Source organism: Saccopteryx bilineata, chromosome 4 (genome assembly GCF_036850765.1).
Source record: "Saccopteryx bilineata isolate mSacBil1 chromosome 4, mSacBil1_pri_phased_curated, whole genome shotgun sequence".
Taxonomy (NCBI): Eukaryota; Metazoa; Chordata; class Mammalia; order Chiroptera; family Emballonuridae; genus Saccopteryx; species Saccopteryx bilineata.
In genome coordinates, this window is record NC_089493.1 from 10,844,572 (window position 1) to 10,866,309 (window position 21,738).

General features: G+C 56.1%; 1 protein-coding gene across 3 annotated transcripts in view; it reads left to right on the forward strand.

Annotated features, from left to right (window-relative positions):
- The window catches only part of PRIMA1 (proline rich membrane anchor 1), a 56,040-nt gene extending 39,835 nt beyond the window's left edge, over window positions 1-16,205 (forward strand). For all 3 annotated transcript variants that reach the window (XM_066276639.1, XM_066276640.1, XM_066276641.1), the window contains exons 4-5: window positions 6,411-6,540; window positions 15,451-16,205. In XM_066276639.1, the coding sequence (XP_066132736.1) occupies window positions 6,411-6,540; window positions 15,451-15,553 (233 nt within the window). In that variant the 3' untranslated portion in view covers window positions 15,554-16,205. The remainder of the gene's footprint in view (window positions 1-6,410; window positions 6,541-15,450) is intronic.
- The last annotated feature ends 5,533 nt before the right edge of the window (window positions 16,206-21,738 follow it).

A 21,738-nucleotide genomic window follows, 5' to 3' on the forward strand; every position in this document is an offset into this window, starting at 1 on the left:
GGACAGTGTCCTCAAGACCCGTCAAGTGGGCTGGAGGGAGTGGAACTGAAAGGGACCCCATACACTGTGCCATAAGACTGTCCCCTGGAGAGGGGCTGTGTGAGCCCCTCACGTCTGGCCCCGGTGCCCAGCCCAGTGTCTGCAACACAGTCAGGGTGAGGACGGGACTTCAGTTTCCCACAGTAAAGTTCAGGTGTGTGCTCTGTGGTTTGGGAAGTGTGGTGACATACATCGTCCCCTTGAAGAAGACTGGTCTCCACAGCTCAGGGGCCCTCGACAAGCCCACGCTGGCTGACTGGGCAGGGGCCGTGATCTGTCTGATGGGCGGGGAGCTGGGCTCGAGGAGCAGGAAGCAGAGTGGACAACTGGGTGGCACCTCCTCACCCGACGGATTGAGTGCACCGTCCGCTCGGCCCCTGGAGACCAGTCAGGGAATCCGGTCAGGCATCCTGGGCCAGCGTCACTCAAGACTGTGAAAGTGAGAGAGGGGTAGCAATGCCCCAGCGACCCGTAGCACACTGCGGGGTCACCAGCAGGGCCTGGCGCTCGGGCTGTGCTCAAGGGACAGGAAGCCACCCGTGCACGCACTGGCCTCTGAAGGTGGCCACGCACACGGCCGGCCGGGGTCAAGCCGTGCACAGACCTACAGCTTCCATCTCACAACGGATAAGTGATGTGAAAACAAAGAACACGGCCATCACTCCCTTCTTCTAAGAACAGTGGAAAGCTCTCTAGCAAAACTGAGGTTGTTTCCACCCTATTTGTTGTTCCTTCGATTCAGGCGTTCCTGACTGTGTCCCTTCCTGTCAGTCAGGCCCCCCTGTGTGCAGCGGGCCCTGATAAGGAGACAGGAGCCGCAGGTCCCCGGGTCCTCTGGGAATATGTGTTGAGTTGGCTGTGAGTACTGTCACAAGGCACACGTGGGTTCAGATCCTGACGGGCGCCGGGCTGTGGGGCCCCCATCTCCCCACTTACAGGAGTGTGACTGGGCTCTCTGCACCATCAGGACCAGGCTGGTGCCTCGGAGTCAGTGCCCAGCACGTGGCGTTGCTGCCCCCACTGCCCTCCACCTTCTTATTTGATAGTCACAATAAGCCCACGAGCATTGCAGGGAAGGTGTTTGTCACCGAGTGTGTCTGGGGACCTGCCTGACCTCACATGGTTCCTCCATGACACTAGAAGGCTGGTGAATCCACAGGCACCCCCCCCCCACACACACACACACTAAATCTCCTTGGTTTGCTCAGCCTCCCTGATACCCGTTCACACAGATGGCCACATCTGCAGCTGCGCGCGCGCGCACACACACACACACACACATTCACAGTCACACTCACAGTCACACTCATGCTTATTTCTAGAGACTTGTCCACAAGATGTGGGGGCCTTTGACCTCTCTTCCATCTCTTGACCTCTTGTCTCCCACCACCAACTGGGATGAGTGTTCATAGCGTCGCTGGTGGACTTACTTGTGTGCGGTTGGCTTCCTCCACCTTCTGGAAGTTCCCTTAGGGAGAGACCTTATCTGTTTCGGTTGTTCCCGGACGGTCCGCTCCACCTCCCAGACTTCCGACGGGGCGGCCCTGCTGCTTCTCCAGGGGTCACCGGGCGGCCCGAGAACTCGCCCCTGCTTCTCCTCTCTGAGGGGCCATGGCCTTGTGCTGCCTTGATGTCCACCGTTCTGAAAAGCATTCATTTGTATATTTGGTATATTTTTTGGATATTTCAGGTGGTGAGGGTCTGTTATTTCATCTCTGCTGGAAGCAGAAGTCCCAAATAGAAGCTTTTGATGATGCTTTTTTTGGGGGGGAGGTGTTGAAAAGAAAGCAACTCCCCCGATAAAGCAAAACTGCGCCCGGTAGTTCTAAATCGCTCTGTGTGCCAGTCTCGCCTCTGCACAGGCGTCAGAGGGTTTAATGCATACAGCAGACGAAGCCTCACTGAGTCCCAGGAGACAGAGCGTGGTGACCCCGGAGATGTCATGACAGCTCCTGCCTTTCTGTCATGTTGGCAGAATCTTGGCCGGGAGCAAGGGAAAGGGAGGGAGGAGGCCGAGCTTGGGCAGCCTCGAGTCTCGGACCTCACACTGGGCTGCCCAGCCGTCCCTGTTGACTGACCCCCTGCTCCTCACAGGCACCGCCCTCCACTTCGGACCTTAGCATCTTAGGCTCCCTCCCCTCAGCCGCAGATGGCCTTCACCTTGCACGTGAGAACGTCTCCTCTCCCCTTGCAGACTGCTGGCTCCTCGAGCCAGCAGTTAGGTCTCGGCCAGCCTTGTAATGGGCCCCGGGCAGCCGGCAGCAGACCTGGTAAGAGCAGTTTACATCGAATTCATCTCTGCACCCCAGCTCCCGGCACGGTGCCGGGCACAGAGGATGCTCGGTACATTTTTGGTGGATGGCTGAGCGAATGAATGAATGAGCAACTTCATGATGCTGTCTTCTACAATATGACCCATCAGTCTGTCCCCGTGGGGTAAGCTGTCCTAGCACATCTAGAAAGAAGCGCTGGCCGTGCCCAGCGGGAAGTGCGTGCAGGCAGAGGCAGACCTGGCCTGCAGCCCAGAGATCAGCCCCCCGTGGAAGCAACTTGATCCTAAACGCCGGCACCTACTCCCTTCTCCGATATGACCCGGCCGAAGCTTCTTTCAGCTCCCGCATCCCCTGATCCTTGCTATAAAGGGACTCAAGCAAGGCTAAGTAAGGAGGCAATCTTTGAACGTGACAGCTGTTTTCTGGGCAAAATCTAAGACTTATGCCTAGGACTAAGTTTCACAGAGTTCCTCCCTCTTTTCATATCTGTTAGCCCTGTGCCTTGGGTAAGTTCTCTCTCACACACAGGCGGCGAGCTGTACACCACCGAATATTCCAGGACGACCCTATGCAGAAGTACCCTCTCAGATAAGCCCCCTGCTTTTAGTATCAATTGTGGGGGAAAGTAAGCAAAAAAGAAATCCCACCTCGGCCCTGGCCGGTTGGCTCAGCGGTAGAGCGTCGGCCTGGCGTGCGGGGGACCCGGGTTCGATTCCCGGCCAGGGCACATAGGAGAAGCGCCCATTTGCTTCTCCACCCCCCCTCCTTCCTCTCTGTCTCTCTCTTCCCCTCCCGCAGCCAAGGCTCCATTGGAGCAAAGATGGCCCGGGCGCTGGGGATGGCTCCTTGGCCTCTGCCTCAGGCGCTGGAGTGGCTCTGGTCGCGGCAGAGCGTCGCGGCAGAGCGACGCCCCGGAGGGGCAGAGCATCGCCCCCTGGTAGGCAGAGCGTCGCCCCTGGTGGGCATGCCGGGTGGATCCCGGTCGGGCGCATGCGGGAGTCTGTCTGTCTCTCCCCGTTTCCAGCTTCAGAAAAATACAAAAAAAAAAAAAAACCACAAAAAGAAATCCCACCTCACTGAGAGCGAATGTAGAGAGAAGAGGCGGCTGAAACTTAGTGTCGAGTTCCAGGTGAGGCTTAGCATGGACCCGTCTGTGTTGAGTGGATGGAATTTCTCAACAGGGACCCTGATGGCACTTTTCAAGGGACAGTTCTACCTTGTGTGGGACTATCCAGGTCATGGCACTTGTCACTATCCATCGCTTTGTTGGACTCATTGTGGCCACCAAGAACAGCCACCCCACCCCACCCCGGTTTCCCAATGCCTGCTGGAGGGGATGCGCCCCGCCTGAGACCACATGGCGGGTGTTTTCCCAGGCGTGGGCGTGTTGGCTGAGGTGTGGGCGTTGGCAGCTCTGAGGGTCCCTGGGGCTGCGGCCCGGAGGGGTTACAGTGTCGGGTGGAATGACAAACCCAAGTTGTTTTCCTTTGCAGTGAAAATAAGGAGGCAGACTCTTCGGGGTTCAGCCTGTGAATGTGGTTGTAACTCTGAGTCTCCAGCAGTGACTGCCACTGCAGGGCTCTGTCCTGAGTCACCCTGGGATGGCTCGGCCAAGACAGGGACACCCCAAAATGGGGAACTAGGGAACGGGTTTTGTGGTTCTGACCCAAAAGGCACCAAAGAGGTTCATCGTAGGGAAAATGAGAATCTGTTTTTGGATCCTTTTCCCTTATTTTAGAGCTTATCCCTATTTTGAATTCTATATGCTACATCTTTTTACTGTTGGGGTTTCTAACGGGTCTCGCCCCGGCTGAGAGCAGCCATGTGGTCTGGTGCCAGCCTTGTGCCAGCCATTGCTCAGGAAGCATTTCCGAATCTGCTCGGTCTGAAGAGCCGAGGTCCATCCCTGGGCACCTTGTATTTGTTAACGGGGTTTTAACACCTGTTCCCTGGGAAGCTTCCTGGATCTGCGAATCTCGCTGCCATGATGCCAATTTGACAACAAATTTGGGAACGTGTGACTACCTCCTTCTTTCCGCCTTCCCTTGTTCCGAACGGGAGGAGGAGAGTCCGAGCCCTTGTGAACAGCAGTGTGGCGGCTCCTTAGAGAGTTAAGCATGCACACACCACGGACCCAGGGAGCCCACCCCTGGATGTTTATCCAGGAAAAACATGAAACCATGTCTGTGCCAAGACTTGTATGTGAATGTTTATAGCAGCTTCATTCAGAAAAGTCAGAACTGGACACTGCTGAGGTGTCCACCAGCAGGTAAACGGATAAACAGATTGTGCTATATTCAAATAACAAACGACTCCCCAGAAAGAAGCTCCCCAAAAATGCAACAATGTGGATGAATCTCAAAACCACCTTCCCAAATAAAGACACAAACACATCACATCATTCCATTTGTGCCGCAAGCGGAGGAACCGGTGCCTCCAGGGCAGGTCGGTGAGGAGGAAGCCCCGGAGGAGGCCCAGGGAAACTTTCAGGGGGATGGGCTACCCTCTGGCGGGAGGGAAATGCGGCTTACACTGGGGCCCCTTTATCGAAGCTGATCAGACCGCACACATAAGGTGGGTGCCACTCACTATATGTAAACTGCCTTGATTATAACAACAGCAATAATGAAACCATCCCTGGCGACCTTTGGGAAATCAGTCACTCCCCACTTACTGCTGTCCCCCTCAAGGTGCCTATTATTAAGCGGGCGCAGAGCCTAAGGCATGGTTTTGCACATATTCATGTTTTGAAGACCTGCCCAAAGCTGCTAGGTAGTGTCTGTATGTCTGTCCATCCATCCATCCTCTTCTCTCCTCAACACTCCCTCTCTTTCTCCTTCAGACTCACCCTCCCTTCCCCTCTCTCCCTCCCTTCCCTCTCTCCCTCCCTTCCCTCTCTCCCTCCCTTCCCTATTTCCCTCCCTTCCCTCTTTCCCTCCCTTCCCTCTCTCCCTCCCTTCCCTATTTCCCTCCCTTCCCTATTTCCCTCCCTTCCCTCTCTCCCTTCCTTCCCTCCCTTCCCTCTCTCCCTCCCTTCCCTCTCTCCCTCCCTCCCTTCCCTCTCTCCCTCCCTCCCTTCTCTCTCCCTCCCTTCCCTCTCTCCCTCCCTCCCTCCCTTCCCTCTCCCTCCCTTCCCTCTCTCCCTCCCTCCCTTTCCTCTCTCCCTCCTTTCCCTCTCTCCCTCCCTTCCCTCTCTCCCTCCCTTCCCTTTCTCCCTCCCTCCCTTCCCTCTCTCTCTCCCTCTGGTCTCTCTCTCTCTCTCTCTCTCTCTCCCTCTCTCTCTCTCTCTCTCTCTCTCTCACACACACACACACACACACACACACACACACACACACACACTTCCTTTGCAGTTCCTGGCGCTTCTTCCCAGGTGTCAGGGTTTCCAAGGCCTTTTTGGTTCAATGCTGCTTTGCTCAGGGAAGAGTGAACCAGCTTGTTTCAAGCCTTGTCTACACCTCTGCTGGTGTAGACACACAGCCTGTGCCCGGGGGGGGGGGGCAGGTTCACCCCAAGGACCTCATGGATTGAATAATGACGAGGAGGCCTTGTAGCACCTGGTGGCAGACGCTTTGCCAATGACAGGCTTTCCTAAACTTTGGGCACCCTGCGCAAGCTGAGACGCTGCAGGTACCCACCCACACACGGGTGGTATCCAAGGAGGGAAATGAGCTTAAGAACCGAGGTTGATGAACCCCCCTTGTTCTCCTCTCTCCCCCGGAGTCCCCCATGAGCCCTGCTCCCCTCCCCCCACCTTCAGAGGAAGCGGATTTAATGCCTCAACTGAGAGAATGAGATGTTCTGTTATTTTTCATGGGAAATTAGACCTGACCCCGCTGTCAGTTAGCTCATGCCCAGGGAGGATGGATGGCCGGGGTGTGGTGCTCAACCCCTGCTGGGAGCACGCGGCCTGGCTGGGGGCCAGCCATGACGTCACCTGCTGCCCGAGTGGGGGTGGGGCGGGCCGGACAGGTCAGAGCCTCCATGGGAGATGGATGGCAGCGAGGCCACCCTCGGTGTCACCTGTGACTGTCCACCTTGGGTGCAGCTGGGGCCAGCTCGTCCAGGGGAGACTCAGGCTGCTCCTGTCTCTTCCAGCCCCCAACTCTACCTCGTGCCCCGCTGAGGAGGCCTGGTGGTCAGGGCTGGTGATTGTCATCGCGGTATGCTGCGCCTCCCTGGTGTTCCTCACCGTGCTTGTCATCATTTGTTACAAAGCCATAAAAAGGTGAGTGTCCACTGCCTTTGAGCCCTGTGGGGACCCCAGCTGAGCTCGGGGCCGGCTCCTCCACCCACCCTCCCACCCCCATAGCGGGTGTTTTTCTTTCCATTTTAAAATGTTGCTCCACCCTCTGTCATCCATCCTCCTCTATCTGCGACTGTGGAAACAATAGGAGCTGGCGTGGCGCTGGGTAAGCACTCACCATCTGCCGGGCTCCGCGGTGTACACAGGTTGTGCCTACTGTTTACAGCGGGTGTCTCAGCGCTCCTCATAACAGCGTGAGCTTGGTCCGCAATGGGAGAAGAGAGGCGTGGAGATGCCCCCTAAGTTGGGTTTTTAAAGGATGAATAGAGGTATTCCAGTGGGGTCGTGAATGGTCCAAACAGCAAACTCCCTTCCAGCAGCACTCGGTGTCATTTCTGTAACTCCCATCTCGTTTCGCCTTTCAAAACAGATTACATACAGGACACTGTCCCCTAGCTGAGCTGGGGTTCGTTGCTCAGGGTGGCTACTGTCGGGATCTGAGAAGATTTGGGCCGTTGCTGGCCCTAAGTGTGACTGAGTGGGCCCTGGTGTGAGTGGCGCCCCCGGAGTTACAGCACAGCAGCCCTGCCAGTCCCCGACTGCCGATCTAATCCAGCCTCCAAAGCATGGCTCTCCCAGCGCCAGGATCTCGGGGGGGAGACAGAGTCTAAAGACAGAGAGAAACGTTGCAAAACACTGAAGGGTAATGGAGATGGTTGGTATATCTCTAAGAAAGTTTTTTTAAACATTCCTGAGGCCCAGCGTTAGAGGATCTACATTAAGGGCAATCATAACACCTAAAATGTTTAACCGTGCCCTTTGAATCTGCTGTTTTATGTGATTTCACTTTAGTAATTCAATGCAGAAAGATTAAACTATCTCATTAAAGTCTTAAACAAATGCACAATAAGGCCCACAGAGTGAAGGAATACGTCCAGCCAACAGCCCGGCAGTTTCCTGGGGAGTGGGCCCAGGTCACTCAGCTCCACTAGGGACAGGCCATGCCCTGGGGACCTACCTCCTGGCCAGACCCCCTTCTGTCCTCACACTCACCTACAAGGCACTCTCCCCAAAACAATACACAGATAAATAACAAGGGAATGGCCTCAGCAACATTCTCTCAGTTTGTCTCATGGCGTCTTTTCCCATGGGTTCCATTGTACACAGGAGGAAACAGATTCGAAGGTGTTAAAAGAACCGCCCAGGATGGCACAACCAGGGAGCAGCGATGCCAAGCCAGCCCTGACCACAGCTCCATATCACTGTTACTGATAAGTTCCCCTCTGGGCTGACAACAGACCTCGCTCTCCCTCTGTGCCCTTCCGCGGGGGTGCCCAGGAAAGGGGTGTGGTGGTGTGTGTCTGTGCCTTTTGAAGCCAGGAAAACAGATGGACAGGAAGGCCCCAGACCCTGTAATTCAGGGACAGACCAAGCCTGGGAAGTCAAGGTGGATGTGTTGGAATCTCCCTGGGGACACGGGCAGCCCAATTGCTCGTGTTTTGTGGGTGCTACTGTGTGTGTTGTGGGTGCTACTGTGTGTGTTGTGGGTGCTGCTGTGTGTTGTGGGTGCTACTGTGTGTGTTGTGGGTGCTACTATGTGTGTTGTGGGTGCTACTGCGTGTGTTGTGGGTGCTACTGCGTGTGTTGTGGGTGCTGCTGTGTGTGTTGTGGGTGCTGCTGTGTGTGTTGTGGGTGCCTACTGTGTGTGTTGTGGGTGCTGCTGTGTGTGTTGTGGGTGCTACTGTGTGTGTTGTGGGTGCCTACTGTGTGTGTTGTGGGTGCCTACTGTGTGTGTTGTGGGTGCTGCTGTGTGTGTTGTGGGTGCTACTGTGTGTGTTGTGGGTGCTACTGTGTGTGTTGTGGGTGCTGCTGTGTGTGTTGTGGGTGCCTACTGTGTGTGTTGTGGGTGCTACTGTGTGTGTTGTGGGTGCTGCTGTGTGTGTTGTGGGTGCTGCTGCGTGTGTTGTGGGTGCTACTGCGTGTGTTGTGGGTGCTGCTGTGTGTGTTGTGGGTGCTACTGTGTGTGTTGTGGGTGCTACTGTGTGTGTTGTGGGTGCTACTGTGTGCAGACTCTGTCGGGGCAGAGACAGGTAAGATCCAGGCTGTGCTCCCAGGCTGCTCACCTGAGTGCAGGGAGGTGGGGGTGGGTATGTGAAGGACTGTTAGGAGGCAGGTGGCCGTGAGGCTGCAGGAGGTCCCTGCAGCCTGGTGTGGGTGCCCGGAGTAGTCAGTTAACCCTGACCCGGATGAGACCACATTTAAGCTGAGGGTCTGCTGCCAAGGGACGAGGGTTTTAAGAAGCAGAGTAGGAGAGGCACTCTTGGCCAAGACACACATGTGAGCAAAAGGCCAGGGCAGCAGAAAGCTGCCGTGACATGGGATACAAGGCTGGAGGGAGCCATAAGTGGACAGAGATGGTGGTCCCGTAGGCTGAGCAGCTTGCCTGGACTTGGGGGCTACTAGGAGCTACTGGAGGGTTTTGAGGAAGAGTGTGCAAGATCCTCCCCCACTGGGGCGCTGCCAGGGAGTGGGGCACTGGTGCCCACAAGGAGCCCTCCCATGCCCTTCCCCTCAGAGATGGGCAGCACCATTATAATAAAGCTCGGGCTCTTTCAGAAGACACACAGGGTCACTTCTGCCTCCCTCTCTGCCCCAAACTTCTGAAGAAACATGCTGCTTCAATGGGCGGAGGGTAAGGGCAACAAACATCCATATCTGACTGGCAGTGCCAGCCAGCTGTGGCACGCTGGGCTGTGCTTCAGCAGGGCTGGGGGTCTCCCAGGAAGGCATTTGGGAATGCCACCCTGGCCTCTGCTCAGAACAGCTGGAGGGGCTTCCTATCTGCCCTTCCACAGGCTCCAGGGTCTTGGTTTCAGGGACAGTCAGTAGCCTGGAAAGACAGAACTCACCCCAGGTGGCTCAGCTGATCCTTCCCAGGGGCGTGGGCGGGGCTCCCTCCAGGGTGTGGGCGGGGCTTGCGTATCCAGGGAGCAGTCCTGGACCAGCAGCAGTGGAAGCTGTTAGCAGGCAGAACTGAGAGGCTCTCAAGAGAGGCCGCCTGGGCACAAGCTGTGGTTGGAACTGCCAGAGATGCAGCCCCGAAACAGGAAAGGTGGGGCGGAAGTGCCCGCCCCTCTCAGTCTCCTGAGGGTGACTCCCATTGGCAGACCTGCCACACAGGGGATCCCAGGAGGTGCAGCTGTAGACGTCGGCATCCAGGGGCACAGGTTGGATGGGCATGGTAAATGGAGACTGCATCACAGTCCCTTTTCTGCCCCAACATCGTGATCTGTGTCCCCCACTGGGCAAGACCTGAGGACCGGGGAATAAGACCCAGCCCCCTGCCCAAGGTCCTCATAATCCATAATTCAATGACATGGAGCTCTGCTTGCCCTCAAATGGAGGCAGAAGTGGAGGCTGGTACTCCCAGAACCTGCCTGGAGGGAGGCAGGATCCCCTGGGAGAGGCGGAGGAGGGGGCAGAAGTTACGTTACACCTGGAGGAGGCGAGCAGTGACCCCCTGCTCCCCAGCTGACCGCTGCTGGGGCTGTCTGTCTGCATTTCTCCCCCGGGCAAACAGAGGATTTCTTGCTCACGGACAATTATTTTTGGTTAATAATTTATCAAAACTTGCCTTTTCTCTCAGGAAACAAAAACACTTCATGTCACTATAAAAACTGTTAGAGGGAAAATTCAGTGATAACCCTGCTAAAAAAAAAAAAAAAAAAAAAAAAAAAAAAAAGCTCTCACAGCCTGGAGTTCAGCTCCAGAGAGGCACTGTGAGATCTTTGTGAATGGCCCCGACAGCCTGTGGGAGCCAGGTTTCTGAGAGGATGGGTCTGGACTCGGCTGGGCTAGGGAAGTGATTCTGGAGATGCCAGCTTGGCTTGGCATCTGGGGTGGGACCAGGGAGCCACAGGCCTCTGCAAGAACTGGAGGAGACCGAGCAGCAGATGGAGAAGGAGCACCAGGTGCCCTCACTGGGCACTGACCTTGGCAGAGGGGGCTCTGAGCAGCGCTTCCTGCACACACGCAAACTTACCTTGTTATTCAACAACCGTTCCCAAAGTCCCAGCTCTGTGCTGGGTGACAGGGTGCTCAGGGGCCTCTGAGGTTGGGGGATCCCAGAAGAGGGCACTCACCTGGACCTGGGCCCCGAGAGGTTTCTTGGAAGGAGGTGGCTGTTGACCAGGCCAGGGGCAGAGAAAAGGCATTGCTCACAGGGGGTCTAGCGCATGTAATGGCCCCCAAGTTCCCTGCCAACTACCCCAAACTCCACAGTGGGCATTTCAGTGGCCTTGTTGCTGTGAGCTGTGAATGACTTCTTTATCCACAGCTGCAGCAGGGTCAGTCCTCAGAGCCCTTGGGCGTCTGTGCCCTCGGTCCCCGAGCCAGGCCTCCTCCGCACCCCTAGGTCTGACATGCACTTGTCATCAGACAGCCTGGACGTGTTGAAAGAACCCAGGCCTGGGAGTCCAGGTCCCGAGTTCCGTCCCTGTCCCAGCCCTGCTCAGTGCTGCCCTCCTGGGGCACTTCTTTCTCTGTAAAATGAGGGTCCTCCCTGACTCTGTCCAGCTCCCCGAGTCTTTGTTTCCTGGCCTGAGATGGCAGGATGACCACTGCCCCCTGCCACTAGGTCAGTCTACTGCTCAGCCCCGTAAATGCCAACCGAAATGCTTGGCCGGGTCCAGTGCCAGGGCTCTGTTTGGCACGGGGACTTCGATGCAGGCCTTGAGGTACAGCCCCTACCCTGAAGTCATACATCCCCTGAGGGTGACAGAGATGGTGGTGTTAATCAGATACCCCCACTCCTGTCCGGATATTTCAACTACAATGGGGGGGGAGGGGAGTAGCTGAAGAGGAAACCCAGGCTTGTGAGCAGAGACCATGGAAGAACCTCTGGTCCGGGGCAGATGTGAACCCCAAACAATCAATAACAGTGAGAGTCGGAGCTCCAAGGTACAGGGTGCCCCCTGCCCGGGTAAGAGGGCCAGGTCTCGGACTCCGACCAGGAGCACCTAGGACACTAGAGGGCAAGGCCACAGCCACACCCTTCACACAGAGAAGAGCCCTGCGTTGTGGAGAGATGACACCCACCCCGTCCGGCCCCCTCCCTTGTCCCACCCACACACCCCAGGAACCGACCCTTCACCTTGTGCCATTGATCTAGGCCATTCAGCCGCTTGACAGTCATTTCCTTCTAATTTACAAGGTATTGGCTGAAAGGCCGATAAAGGCTGCACAATAGTCTGGCCGATCCTGCAGACAGTTAATTGCAGACAACAGACAAGCGAGCTCGGGTGCACGTGCCCGGGATGCCTGAGCACGCGCATTATCGCAGGGCGCTGGTGCTCATCAGGTTTCCGTGGTTGAGCCGCTTCTGGTAGAACGGGCACTCTGGAACGCCCAAGTCTGTTTGGTGTTACCTTGGAACCCTTGACTGGCCCAGGGCTGTGCAGTGAGCCAGTGCCGGTCCACAGATACTGACTGGGCTCCTACTGTGTGCTGGGGACCAGTCCAGGTGCCCGAGGTAGGGATAAACGAAACTGAGTCCCTGCCCGGCCCCCAGGACACCCCGCCCCCACCCATAGAGGACGTAGATCTCTCTCTCTCTCTCTCTCTCACACACACACACACACACACACACACACACACACACACACACACACACCACACACCCCAGCAATTAATAAATGAGTGCTATGAAGGGGATGAGGGGACCCAGAGTAATGGGAGAGAGCAAACGGGGGGGTGGGGGGGGTAAGAGGGCTTGCTCGGCCCACCCACGAGTCAGTCAGGAGTGCTATGCATGACTCTTGAGGAGGCTTTATGGCTGGAGAGTGAGGTGACAGCTTTGTCCACCCATTAACACCCTTTAATGTAACATAGCCTCCGTGGGGTGGGGTGGGTGCAGGAGACAAGACCCGAGCCGGCCAGGCAGGCCTCCCTTCTAAGGCCCCTCAGAGCTGGTTTTTGCCTCCAGCTTCCCCAGCAGAGCAGCAGGCTGAGGGAGGGACCGGTCACATCGATGTCAGCAGGTCCCAAGAGAGGCGCCGGGGTCCTGGCCCGCTGTCTGTGCCGGTGGAGGCCGCTTCTGCAGAGGCGTGTGCGGCCGCTGTGCGATCAGCACTCAGAGCCGCCACGGGGAGGGCCTGCTGCTTGCCAGGCCCTGGGCCACGGGAAAGTGGGAGAACCCCAGGCGGCCAAGGAAAACCTTACTGCCCTTTCTCTTGGTTTCAGGAACCATGCCGTGTAGGGAGCCGATAGGGGCCATCCCGGCCTGCGCCAGCGGAAGTGCCTTTCTTTGGTTCATTGGGACCAGCCACAGGCTGGCTCCCGGTAGCACGGAGCCAGGCTGGGTCTCGCAAGTCTCTGTAGCATTTCCGGAGCCCCATGGGGGCACATTAGGTAGGAAGTCTGTACCAACAGGCGCAACCACCCACTGACCTTTCCAGCAAAGCCCTGAGAGCTAACAGATACTTACAGAGCACTTCCTGTAGGCCAGGGACTCTATGTGCTTAACATACACTAACATGTTTAATCCTCCCAACAAGCCTATGAAATGGACACCATCACTGTGTCCATTTTGTGGACCAGGAAACTGAGGCATGAAGAGGTCAGATGGCTTGCCCATGGAAGGACACTGGGGGTTTTGAGGTAGAGCCTTCCGCTGTAGGGATAAGTCCAGCATCCTCTGAGCTCCAGAGTCCCAGAAAGACTCCAGGAGTGGGTCAGGCAGCAGCTCAGGGAGCAGAGTGGTGGAGGCTGAGCTCCGGTGGAGGAGGGCAGCAGGCCAAGTCCACTCTCAGGAGGGCCCTGGGCAGCCCCCTGTCTCCTCGTCAAGCTCAGGCTCCGGAATGCCCCCGTGGGGGGCTGGGTGGAGCCCCCGTCCAGACCCAGGTCATCCTTTCCAGGCTGGGACCTGGCTGAGTCATTGAGGAGGGTGCCTCCAAGCGCTGTCCCCGGTGCCCTCCAGACGGGCTGGCCTCCCGCCAGGCCCTCGGAGCCACCATTCTCCCCAAGGCCCCCAGAATGCAAAAGGGTGTCCAGCCTGCAGCTGACTTTAGAAGCTCCCCTCTTCTCCCGGCAGAAATAATCCTGCTGGTTCTCCACCCTCGTCTATAAATGGCGGGGACTCTGTGCCCCAGGCTTTGCCTGTTTGTAAGGGAGTTGCAGACCCTGTTCCTTACCCACCCTCCAAGGCCCTTAGGCCTCACCTCCCCCGACCAGGACCTGTGGCCGACTTCTCAGACCCAGCTCACGACTGAATAGTTATTGGGGAGAAAAGCGTGTGGGTTTGGGCCCAGAGATGTTTGCCAGTCAGTGTGGCCTGGAATCCTGATTTTGATGCCCATTACCCCCTCGTATACTGATGATAAATTTAGGAATCTCACTTAAGTGGCATCATGGTGGTGGCAGCATGGGATCTTACTGTAGGAAAACGTACCTGTCCATTTTTCCAGACCATGCAAACTGACTGAGTCACAAGTCCAGCCCACCTGTCCAAGACAGCTGCTTGAGGCCCCTGCAAAGGGGTGGTAGGATGGGAGGAAGGGTGAAGGGGACAGAGGGGGACAGGCCTAGGGGCAGAGGTTGGCTCAGACTGTCATTTCCGTGAGCCCGTCACCAACAAGGCAACTCTTCTGAGCCCTGCCAACCTGCGGAAACATCTAGAGAACATCTGTGAGCATCTGGCTACATGAATGGGGTCCTCGGACCCCAGCACGTGGGAGGTGCTAGGTTAAAGCAAAATGAGACGGGCTTCTTAGAGGCCTCTGAGAGTTTCTGGGAGCCTCCGGGCGGAGGGGAAAGAGCCCTCCCCAAGCTGATTGGGCCACCGAGACCTTCGGGGTGGAGGGAGGGCGGGCCTGCCGGGAAAACTGATTCAACAGAAGGATTTCTAGACCAGGACTTGGTAATAGTGGGTGGTGGTACAAGCCCAACCAGAAACCAGCTAGGGGACCTTGGGCAAGTCCCAGCTCTCCTGAAGCCTCAGTTTCCCCATGAAATGAAACTCAACTCCAGGCCTTGCTTCTTCAGGGGACCACTGTGAAGGGGGACGAGGCTAAAAGTGCTTTGAACAAAGCATTACATGCCATGTGCATCTCACGCTTCCAGAAGAAGCTGCAGTGGCCGGGCCAGGTGCCCAGACTGAGTGCACGTGGGTTCCTCTGTGTGTTCTGTGAGCTGATTCTGCTGCCAGAGAAAAGGAAGCGTTGATAGATTTGATCTTGGGGTGCTATCTAAGCAGGCCTGAGAACCCCGCCCCCTGGTAACACCTCCCACACCCTCTCCCTGACCTGATTGATTCACGTAGGGCTTTATCCTATAGCATCAAACAGTCACCAAGTATTAGTCCTCCTCACGCCGGGTTTGGGGAGACACTGGGGACCTTTGAGAAGGCAGAAACAGTCATTCCCTGAGTTTTCAACAAGGACCATGAGCATTCAATTTAGACAACTCACAACATAGCCTAGTTCAGGCTCAGCCCCAACATTACTGGGGACACAGGTGTCTGAGTACAGCCCTGTGGGCCTCAGAACCAGTCCAGAGACAGCAGTGTGGTGGCATGGGATTGGCTAAATAGCGTCTATGGCCTAGGTCGGGAAGTTGTAGCCACTCAGACCTGGGGCTGGGGCCAGCACCCTCCTGAGCCACTCAAGAGAAGAGATGAGAACCAAACCAGAACTGAACTGTGAATCCAGAACTTCAGTGAGGGAGCAAGAGCCTTCTCAAAGCCACCCCCCTCCTCCCCCAAAGCCCAGCGGTCCAAGGATACTAAGCCAGAGCCCGGTGGGCTCACTGGGCGGGCATGATACAACCCCAGGCACTGCTAACTAACAGATGTTCCTCCGCCTCCTTCGCCTCCCCTGCCCCTCCACCCCCTCCCAGGAAACCCCTGAGGAAGGAAGAGAATGGCACCAGCGTCGCTGAGTATCCCATGACGTCCTCGCAGAGCAACAAAGGTGTGGACGTGAACAGCGCCGTGGTGTGAGTCTGAGGCCCTGGATCCGCTGGCCAGGGGGCGCCTTGGTGGCACTAGTGGACACAGGCTGACACTGGGTTTGTCCAGGACTTCATTGCCTTGCTGGCCTCGAGCCTCTTGCAGGAGAAACCATTCTCTTCCCAGCATGCCCCTGGGCAGGGGCCACGCAGACCCCAGGCTGAGCCGGGCTCACCTGCATGCGGCCCCCGGGGCAATATCACCACCTGAGGCTCTCTGCATCTCTCGTCTTGTGTTTAATCCGTGTCTCCCAGCTACTGTAAAAGCACGCGCTCTGTCGAAGGCAGAGGGTCTGTCTGCCGATGGGGGCAGGGGCCGCCTTTAGCCAAAAGAAAGGCAATGCAGGGCCACAGCCCTGCCAGGAAACCTCTCCTCCCCACCCAGGAAGCCCGCCTGCTGCTCCCTTGACCACGCCCTTCCCAACAGAAGCCATCGACACAGCCATGATGTCCCCTTTTTCTAAGGTGCTTCCCACACATCTGTCTGTCGCCCCATCTGCTGTAGTCTTCAGTCTTCAGGGACGGTCTTCTCTCTCCTGTTTCCACCGACACCCTGGGCCCCTGGGTCCTGCCTGACTCCTGACTCCCTGCCGAGGAGCCTGCGACGTCCCCTCCGGACTGAGCTCCTGACTGAGCACCTGCGAAGTCCCCTCCGGACTGAGCACACTAAGGGGCTCGTTTACACTCCGGGGTAGCAGCTGCCCTTCCAGGGGCAGAACAACTCCCTGTCCCTGAGGCCATAGGGCCAGGAAGGACAGAGGCCATGGCGCCTGTTCTCAGAAGCATCCCCTCACCCGACCTTCATAGAAACTGACGCATCGAGTGAGCCAGGCCCTGTCTTCAGCGGCAGAGGCTGCCGCTGTGCCACACCCACCGCGGGCACTCCGGGCTGATGCGCCCCTGCAGCCTGACGGGCTCGGGCCCCCCCCCTGCGAGCCCCGAGGTCTCCCCCGTCCAGAAGGAGGCGGCGCTCCCCCCGCGCTCCCTTGAGCGCCGCTTTCCAAGGTCTTAGGTTCTAACAGTGCTGAGCCCTCCAGAGCGGTCGGTGGAGGAAGGGCAGGAAAGGGGACAACAGGAGAGGGACCCTCCAGGCCTGTTGCCCAGTAGGGCACCCACCAACCTGTGGGCACATCACTAGGCCCATGGAGACAGTGGCCCTGTGACTTTGCATCCCCTGGTGGATTGGGGGAACGTTCCTGACCCCAGGGTTCCTCACCACCCACGTGCTTTCTAGGAACGAACCACACCCATGAGATGGTTCCACTCTGGCCAGGTAAGAACTTAGCTAGGAGGACCGGGTCTGCCTCTCAAACCACCAGTGTGGTTCTGTGGAGGGTTTGGGGCCGCAGGTGAGACTTGGCATCCGGGCGAGACAGAGGCTGAAAGCCAGTCCCCATCTGAGCTGAACCCCGACAGCTCCATGGACTCTGTGCCGTGAGCTTTCCGTGCAGTCTCTCAGCGAGCAGAGGGGCGATGGGGCGTTTGCTGTGACCTGACCCTGGATCCTGTGAGCAGGCGCGGCGGAGGACAGGCCCCGGGCACGCCCTCCCAGAAAGGGCTTCTTCTTTTCAGTTTTCCTTCCATGTGAGGACTTGTTTGAGGTTTGGATCTGGGTTTTGCTTTTCCTGTACACCTCAGCATGGCTCAGCGCCCCTGTGGCCTCCATTCCTGCCCCAGCCTGATGAGCACACGTCACCCTGAGCTCAGAAGGGACAGACGGTCCTGGCTAAGGGGTCGTAGCATGCAGGGCAGCCAGCCTGGAGGGGGGTCGAGGGGGGCAGGCACAGCCCACCTTTTCACAAGCCCACACCCGTCCCACTCTCCCCGACCTTGGCTTAAACCTAAGAGGCCCAGGTGTTGCAATTATCCTAATGCACCAGCCCCATGCCCAGGGACTCAGCCGGGGCTCTGTAAAAAGCTGACCTTTGAGAGTAAATTCCCCCAAAGTGGGTTTGCTACGTTTCTTCTCACCCAGTCATTGGAAACCAAGAGAAAAGCCTTTTTTTTTTTTTAATTCCAAAAAGATTTGCTTGAGACCCACCCTCCCCGTCCCCACCCCCAACCCAGGAACCAGCCATTCAGAAGATAGCTCTCATGGGTCTTCTAGCCTGGGCGACAGAAGCGGCCATAAAATGGAGCCAGCCTGGTACTGGAGCTTAGAACTCCTAAGTGAGGAACGTATCTGCAGTCAACGACCGACAAGCCTCGGCCCAGTCTGAGCTCGGAGGCCGAGAACGAAATGCACATTCCCTCTCTACATCTTCTCAGATGTTTTTCAACCGTGTCTCCTCATTGAGCCCAATTTTAGAATGGCCTAGAGGATCTCCCAGAGTTTCCAGATGTTCCTTAGAAGCTCCTAAAGCAAGTTTTGAAAGAAAGCCTAATAGCTGTAAAAATATAAACATATATATTAGATATAGTTATATATATATATATATTTAAAGAGATATCGATATATATATACACAAAATTACTGTACTCTCTGAACCTGTGCAAAGTGTGATTTAAACAGCCCAGGCAGTGCGTGATACCTAAATGCATGAATGTAAATATTTGAGATCTGCCTTCCTAACCATGTGCCAGATGGACACCAGAAGCCGGCTCCTGTCCTAGGAGTTCTGCCTCAGTGGACAGGTCTGTGCCAATCTGGCCACCAAGGAGCCAATGACCTCGATTTTGTGCTGACACTTTGCACACGAAGCGGGACCAGCAGCGGTGGGAAGTGGGCTGTATGCTACTTAACATGGAAGAAAGCACCATGCCTTTTTTATTTTCAATAAAAATACGCTGATAAAGATGGCTGCAATTGTGTGTGGCAGGGGCTTGGCCCTGGGCGGGGATGGGAAGGGACAAACAGGCTGAGTGGGGTGCGGGGTGTGATCCTACCCAAGGACCTGCTGGGAACTCAGGGCCGGATTGGTACGTTGCTTGCCTCTTTTCTGTAATGGTTTCATCTAATACCCCAAAGCCAGCATCTATGGGGAGCCTAAGGTGCCAATCCTGTCCTTTATGCCCCCACTCGGCCATCTTGATCCTTGACTTAACTGAGAAGAGGGTGACCAACCATCCCAGTTTGTCTGGAACTGGGAGGTTTTCCCAAAATGTGAGACTTTCGGGATTAAAACTGGCAAAGGGCCAGGCATCCACTTTCTCCTCCCACGGCCGCGAGGGAAATGTTTGTAGGACCGTTGAATTAATTAGTTGTTACACATTCAATACCGTACATGCAGCACAAAGAAAAGAACACAGCATTTTATTTCACATAATTATGCAGAATTCCCACTTCACTGGGAGTGTGTGGCATAGGGGATGGGGTAAGGGAGTAGAAAAACTTGAATTTGCAAATTGATGGTATTTGGGTCTCTTTCCACTTAATGAGTCTTGTTTGGATAGATTCTCAGTCCAAGGTCTGTCCCCCTCTAGGGGGCACCCAGGCGCGCTCCTGAGCAGGTGTCTGGTCACAGGGGAGAGCAGGGCTCAGACCACATGGTGTCATCAGGGTCCTGGCAGGGCGAGGCTGCTTCCTAGGTAAGTGACTGCAGGGCTGGGCCCTTCTAGCCTCTGAGGGTGACCAGCTGGTCTCCATGGCTGCAGTTGCAAATGTCTCGGCTGTAGCAGTCTGTCCCTTTTGACCACAGGCTCTGCCCAGCTTCCTGTTCTCCCAGCACCATCCATGAGGACTCTGGAATCTGCACACTCGTGGGCTGAGAAAGGCAGCCCGAGCCGCTGCAGGCTCCCAATTGCAGCCGCCCCACCCCACCAAGGCTGCCGAGGGCTGCGGGCACCTCTCCTGGTGGTCTGTGGGTCACCCAGGCTCCTCTGGGCATTTCTCCGTCCTCACTCACAGGGGAAGTGAGCGCCCACCTGGCCTCTCAGTCCTGCCCTACATGTCTCGTTTTCTTTTGCCAACAATCCCACACACACACACAGGGCGTCCAGGGGAGGTGGGCTCTCTGCTCCTTCATCCTGTTTGGCCAGACCTGCCCCTATGACTGAACCCCTTCCCGCCCCTCACATCCATGGAGCTACGTTGGGGAACAGGGTTTCCTGAAGGATAAAGAACACATCCCTTCATTATTTTCAAAATGTTATCCCCATCACAAACGCAAGGACGTGTTCACACCAGGTGAAGTCCAGTCGATAACAGGACGCACCATAAGGAGAAGGGTTTCCCAGTCGCCCATTCAAACAGAAACACAGGGGAGCCTTGAGCCACCACACGGAGCACAGCAGTGTAGGAACACCACTCTCAAAAGAATGAGAGCCCGATTCCCGTTGCAAGCTGTGACTTCCTCTCAGCAAAACACCAGCTGTCACACAGCGTTACAGTTGGAAGAAGAAACGGCTGCCCAAGTATCGGGTCTTCACAGAGCCCCTACAGAGGAGCAGGGAGTCCTCCCGGAAGGTGAGTTGTCACTCGTGTCCTCATTCGCTGTCTGGGCTAAGAACCGGGCAGACATCGTTTTTTTTTTTTACTCTTTACAAAAATGCTGGGAGAGAGGAAATACCACCTTCCTTTTGCAGCTGATGAAACAGAGGCTTAGCAAGATTAAGTGAGTGACTCGTTCATGGTCAGACAGCAGATCAGTAGGAAACTCGAGTCGACCCGGCTACAAAGCCTGTCTTATGTCCCCACCACCAGCCTCCCCTGGCCCAGGCCAGCGCTGAGCTGCCGGCTCTGGGCACACCCTGCGGTCTGTAACTGGCTCAGTCTCCCTCTGCACCTCCGCCCCCCGCCCCGCCCCCGCCCCCCCCCCCCCCCCCCCCCCCCCCCCGCCGGACTGCGTGATCGTCCTCACCTGGAGTGTGTCTGTCCTTCAGGCTTGATTACTTGCTGCTTCCTTTCTTTTCCAAGAGGCCACTCGAAGGAGCAGAAATCAGGGCGTCTGCCAGGCAGCCCCGGGAGGCCCCCATCTCCACTCGCCTGCGAGCAGGGGCCTGTCTTGATTGCATAATTAAAAAGCCATCTCTCTGTTGAACTGAATCTCTGGCTTTTGCCAATGTCCTGTGTGCCCTGCAGGGAACAGCTGGTGCCACCTCCCTGACCTCAGCTTCCCTGAGCTATAAGGAACCAGGATGGTGGGGCTGGCGAGCCCAGCCCCGACCTGAAATGAAGTCAAACCGATGGGTGCAGGTGTGCAGGGGCAGAGCCCCCAGCCCAGGGCCAGGTAGGTGGGGATGGAGGGGTGCGTCAGGGAGAGAAGGGCCACTAGAGCTAAGAGCACAGCCCTGAGCCCTACTGTGCCAATGGGTAAATCCCATCCTCTCGGGCCCAGGGTGGCACGCCAGGCCTTGCAAACCAACCCAGAGGCAACAGGATTTCTGCCAAGAGGCTGCTGGTGATCCTCCTGCTTGGAAGGCAGAGGTCAGCAATGAAACTGCACGAAGCGGGACCCTGTGTGCCCCATCACACGTATTCAAACCAAAAGGAGAAGTCAAAAGGCCGGGCTCATTAAACAAAATATGCTGTGGGTCGAGTTCAGCTAGCAGGCTTCTAGTTGGTGACTTCCGGTCTATATGATTCTAGGTGACCTTGTTGGTCAGGTGAGTGGCAGAGGACCACTCATCACTTAACAGCCAGAATTGTGTTCTAGAAAGAACCAGGGCTTGGGAGGCAGGACATAACTGGATTCGAATTTCGCTCTACCTCTTACTGAGTGACTCCCATAACTACTCAGTCTGTTGGTGCTTCAGTTTCCTCATCTGTAACACTGGGTTAATAACAGAAGTGCCCACCTCATGTCATTGTTATGAAGATCGAATGAGATTAGTGTATCTAACACGCCTGACATGCAGTCCACCCGCCAATATGGTAGCTACAGTTATAATGAACTAGGGGCAAGACTCCTGGGTCTGAGTGAAGTCTCCATAGGCCCCCAGTCTAATAGAGCTCATTATCACAATAACAATAGTTAATTCATAAAATTTTATTCTTTCTCATAAAACTATTATAGCAAGTGGGAAACTAAATGTAATTTAATTCATGGGCTATAGTACTTTTCAAATAAACAAATTCCCAAAGCAAAAGGGAAAATGCCTCTGTCAGATGAAACGATGCTGGCTCAATAAAAATTTATGATAGGAGATCAATAAACAGAGATCCCAACATGGTGGAGCTGCCGCCAAAAAAAAGCCCACAGATTTCTCCATCCCATGTTCCAAACACATTTCAGCCAA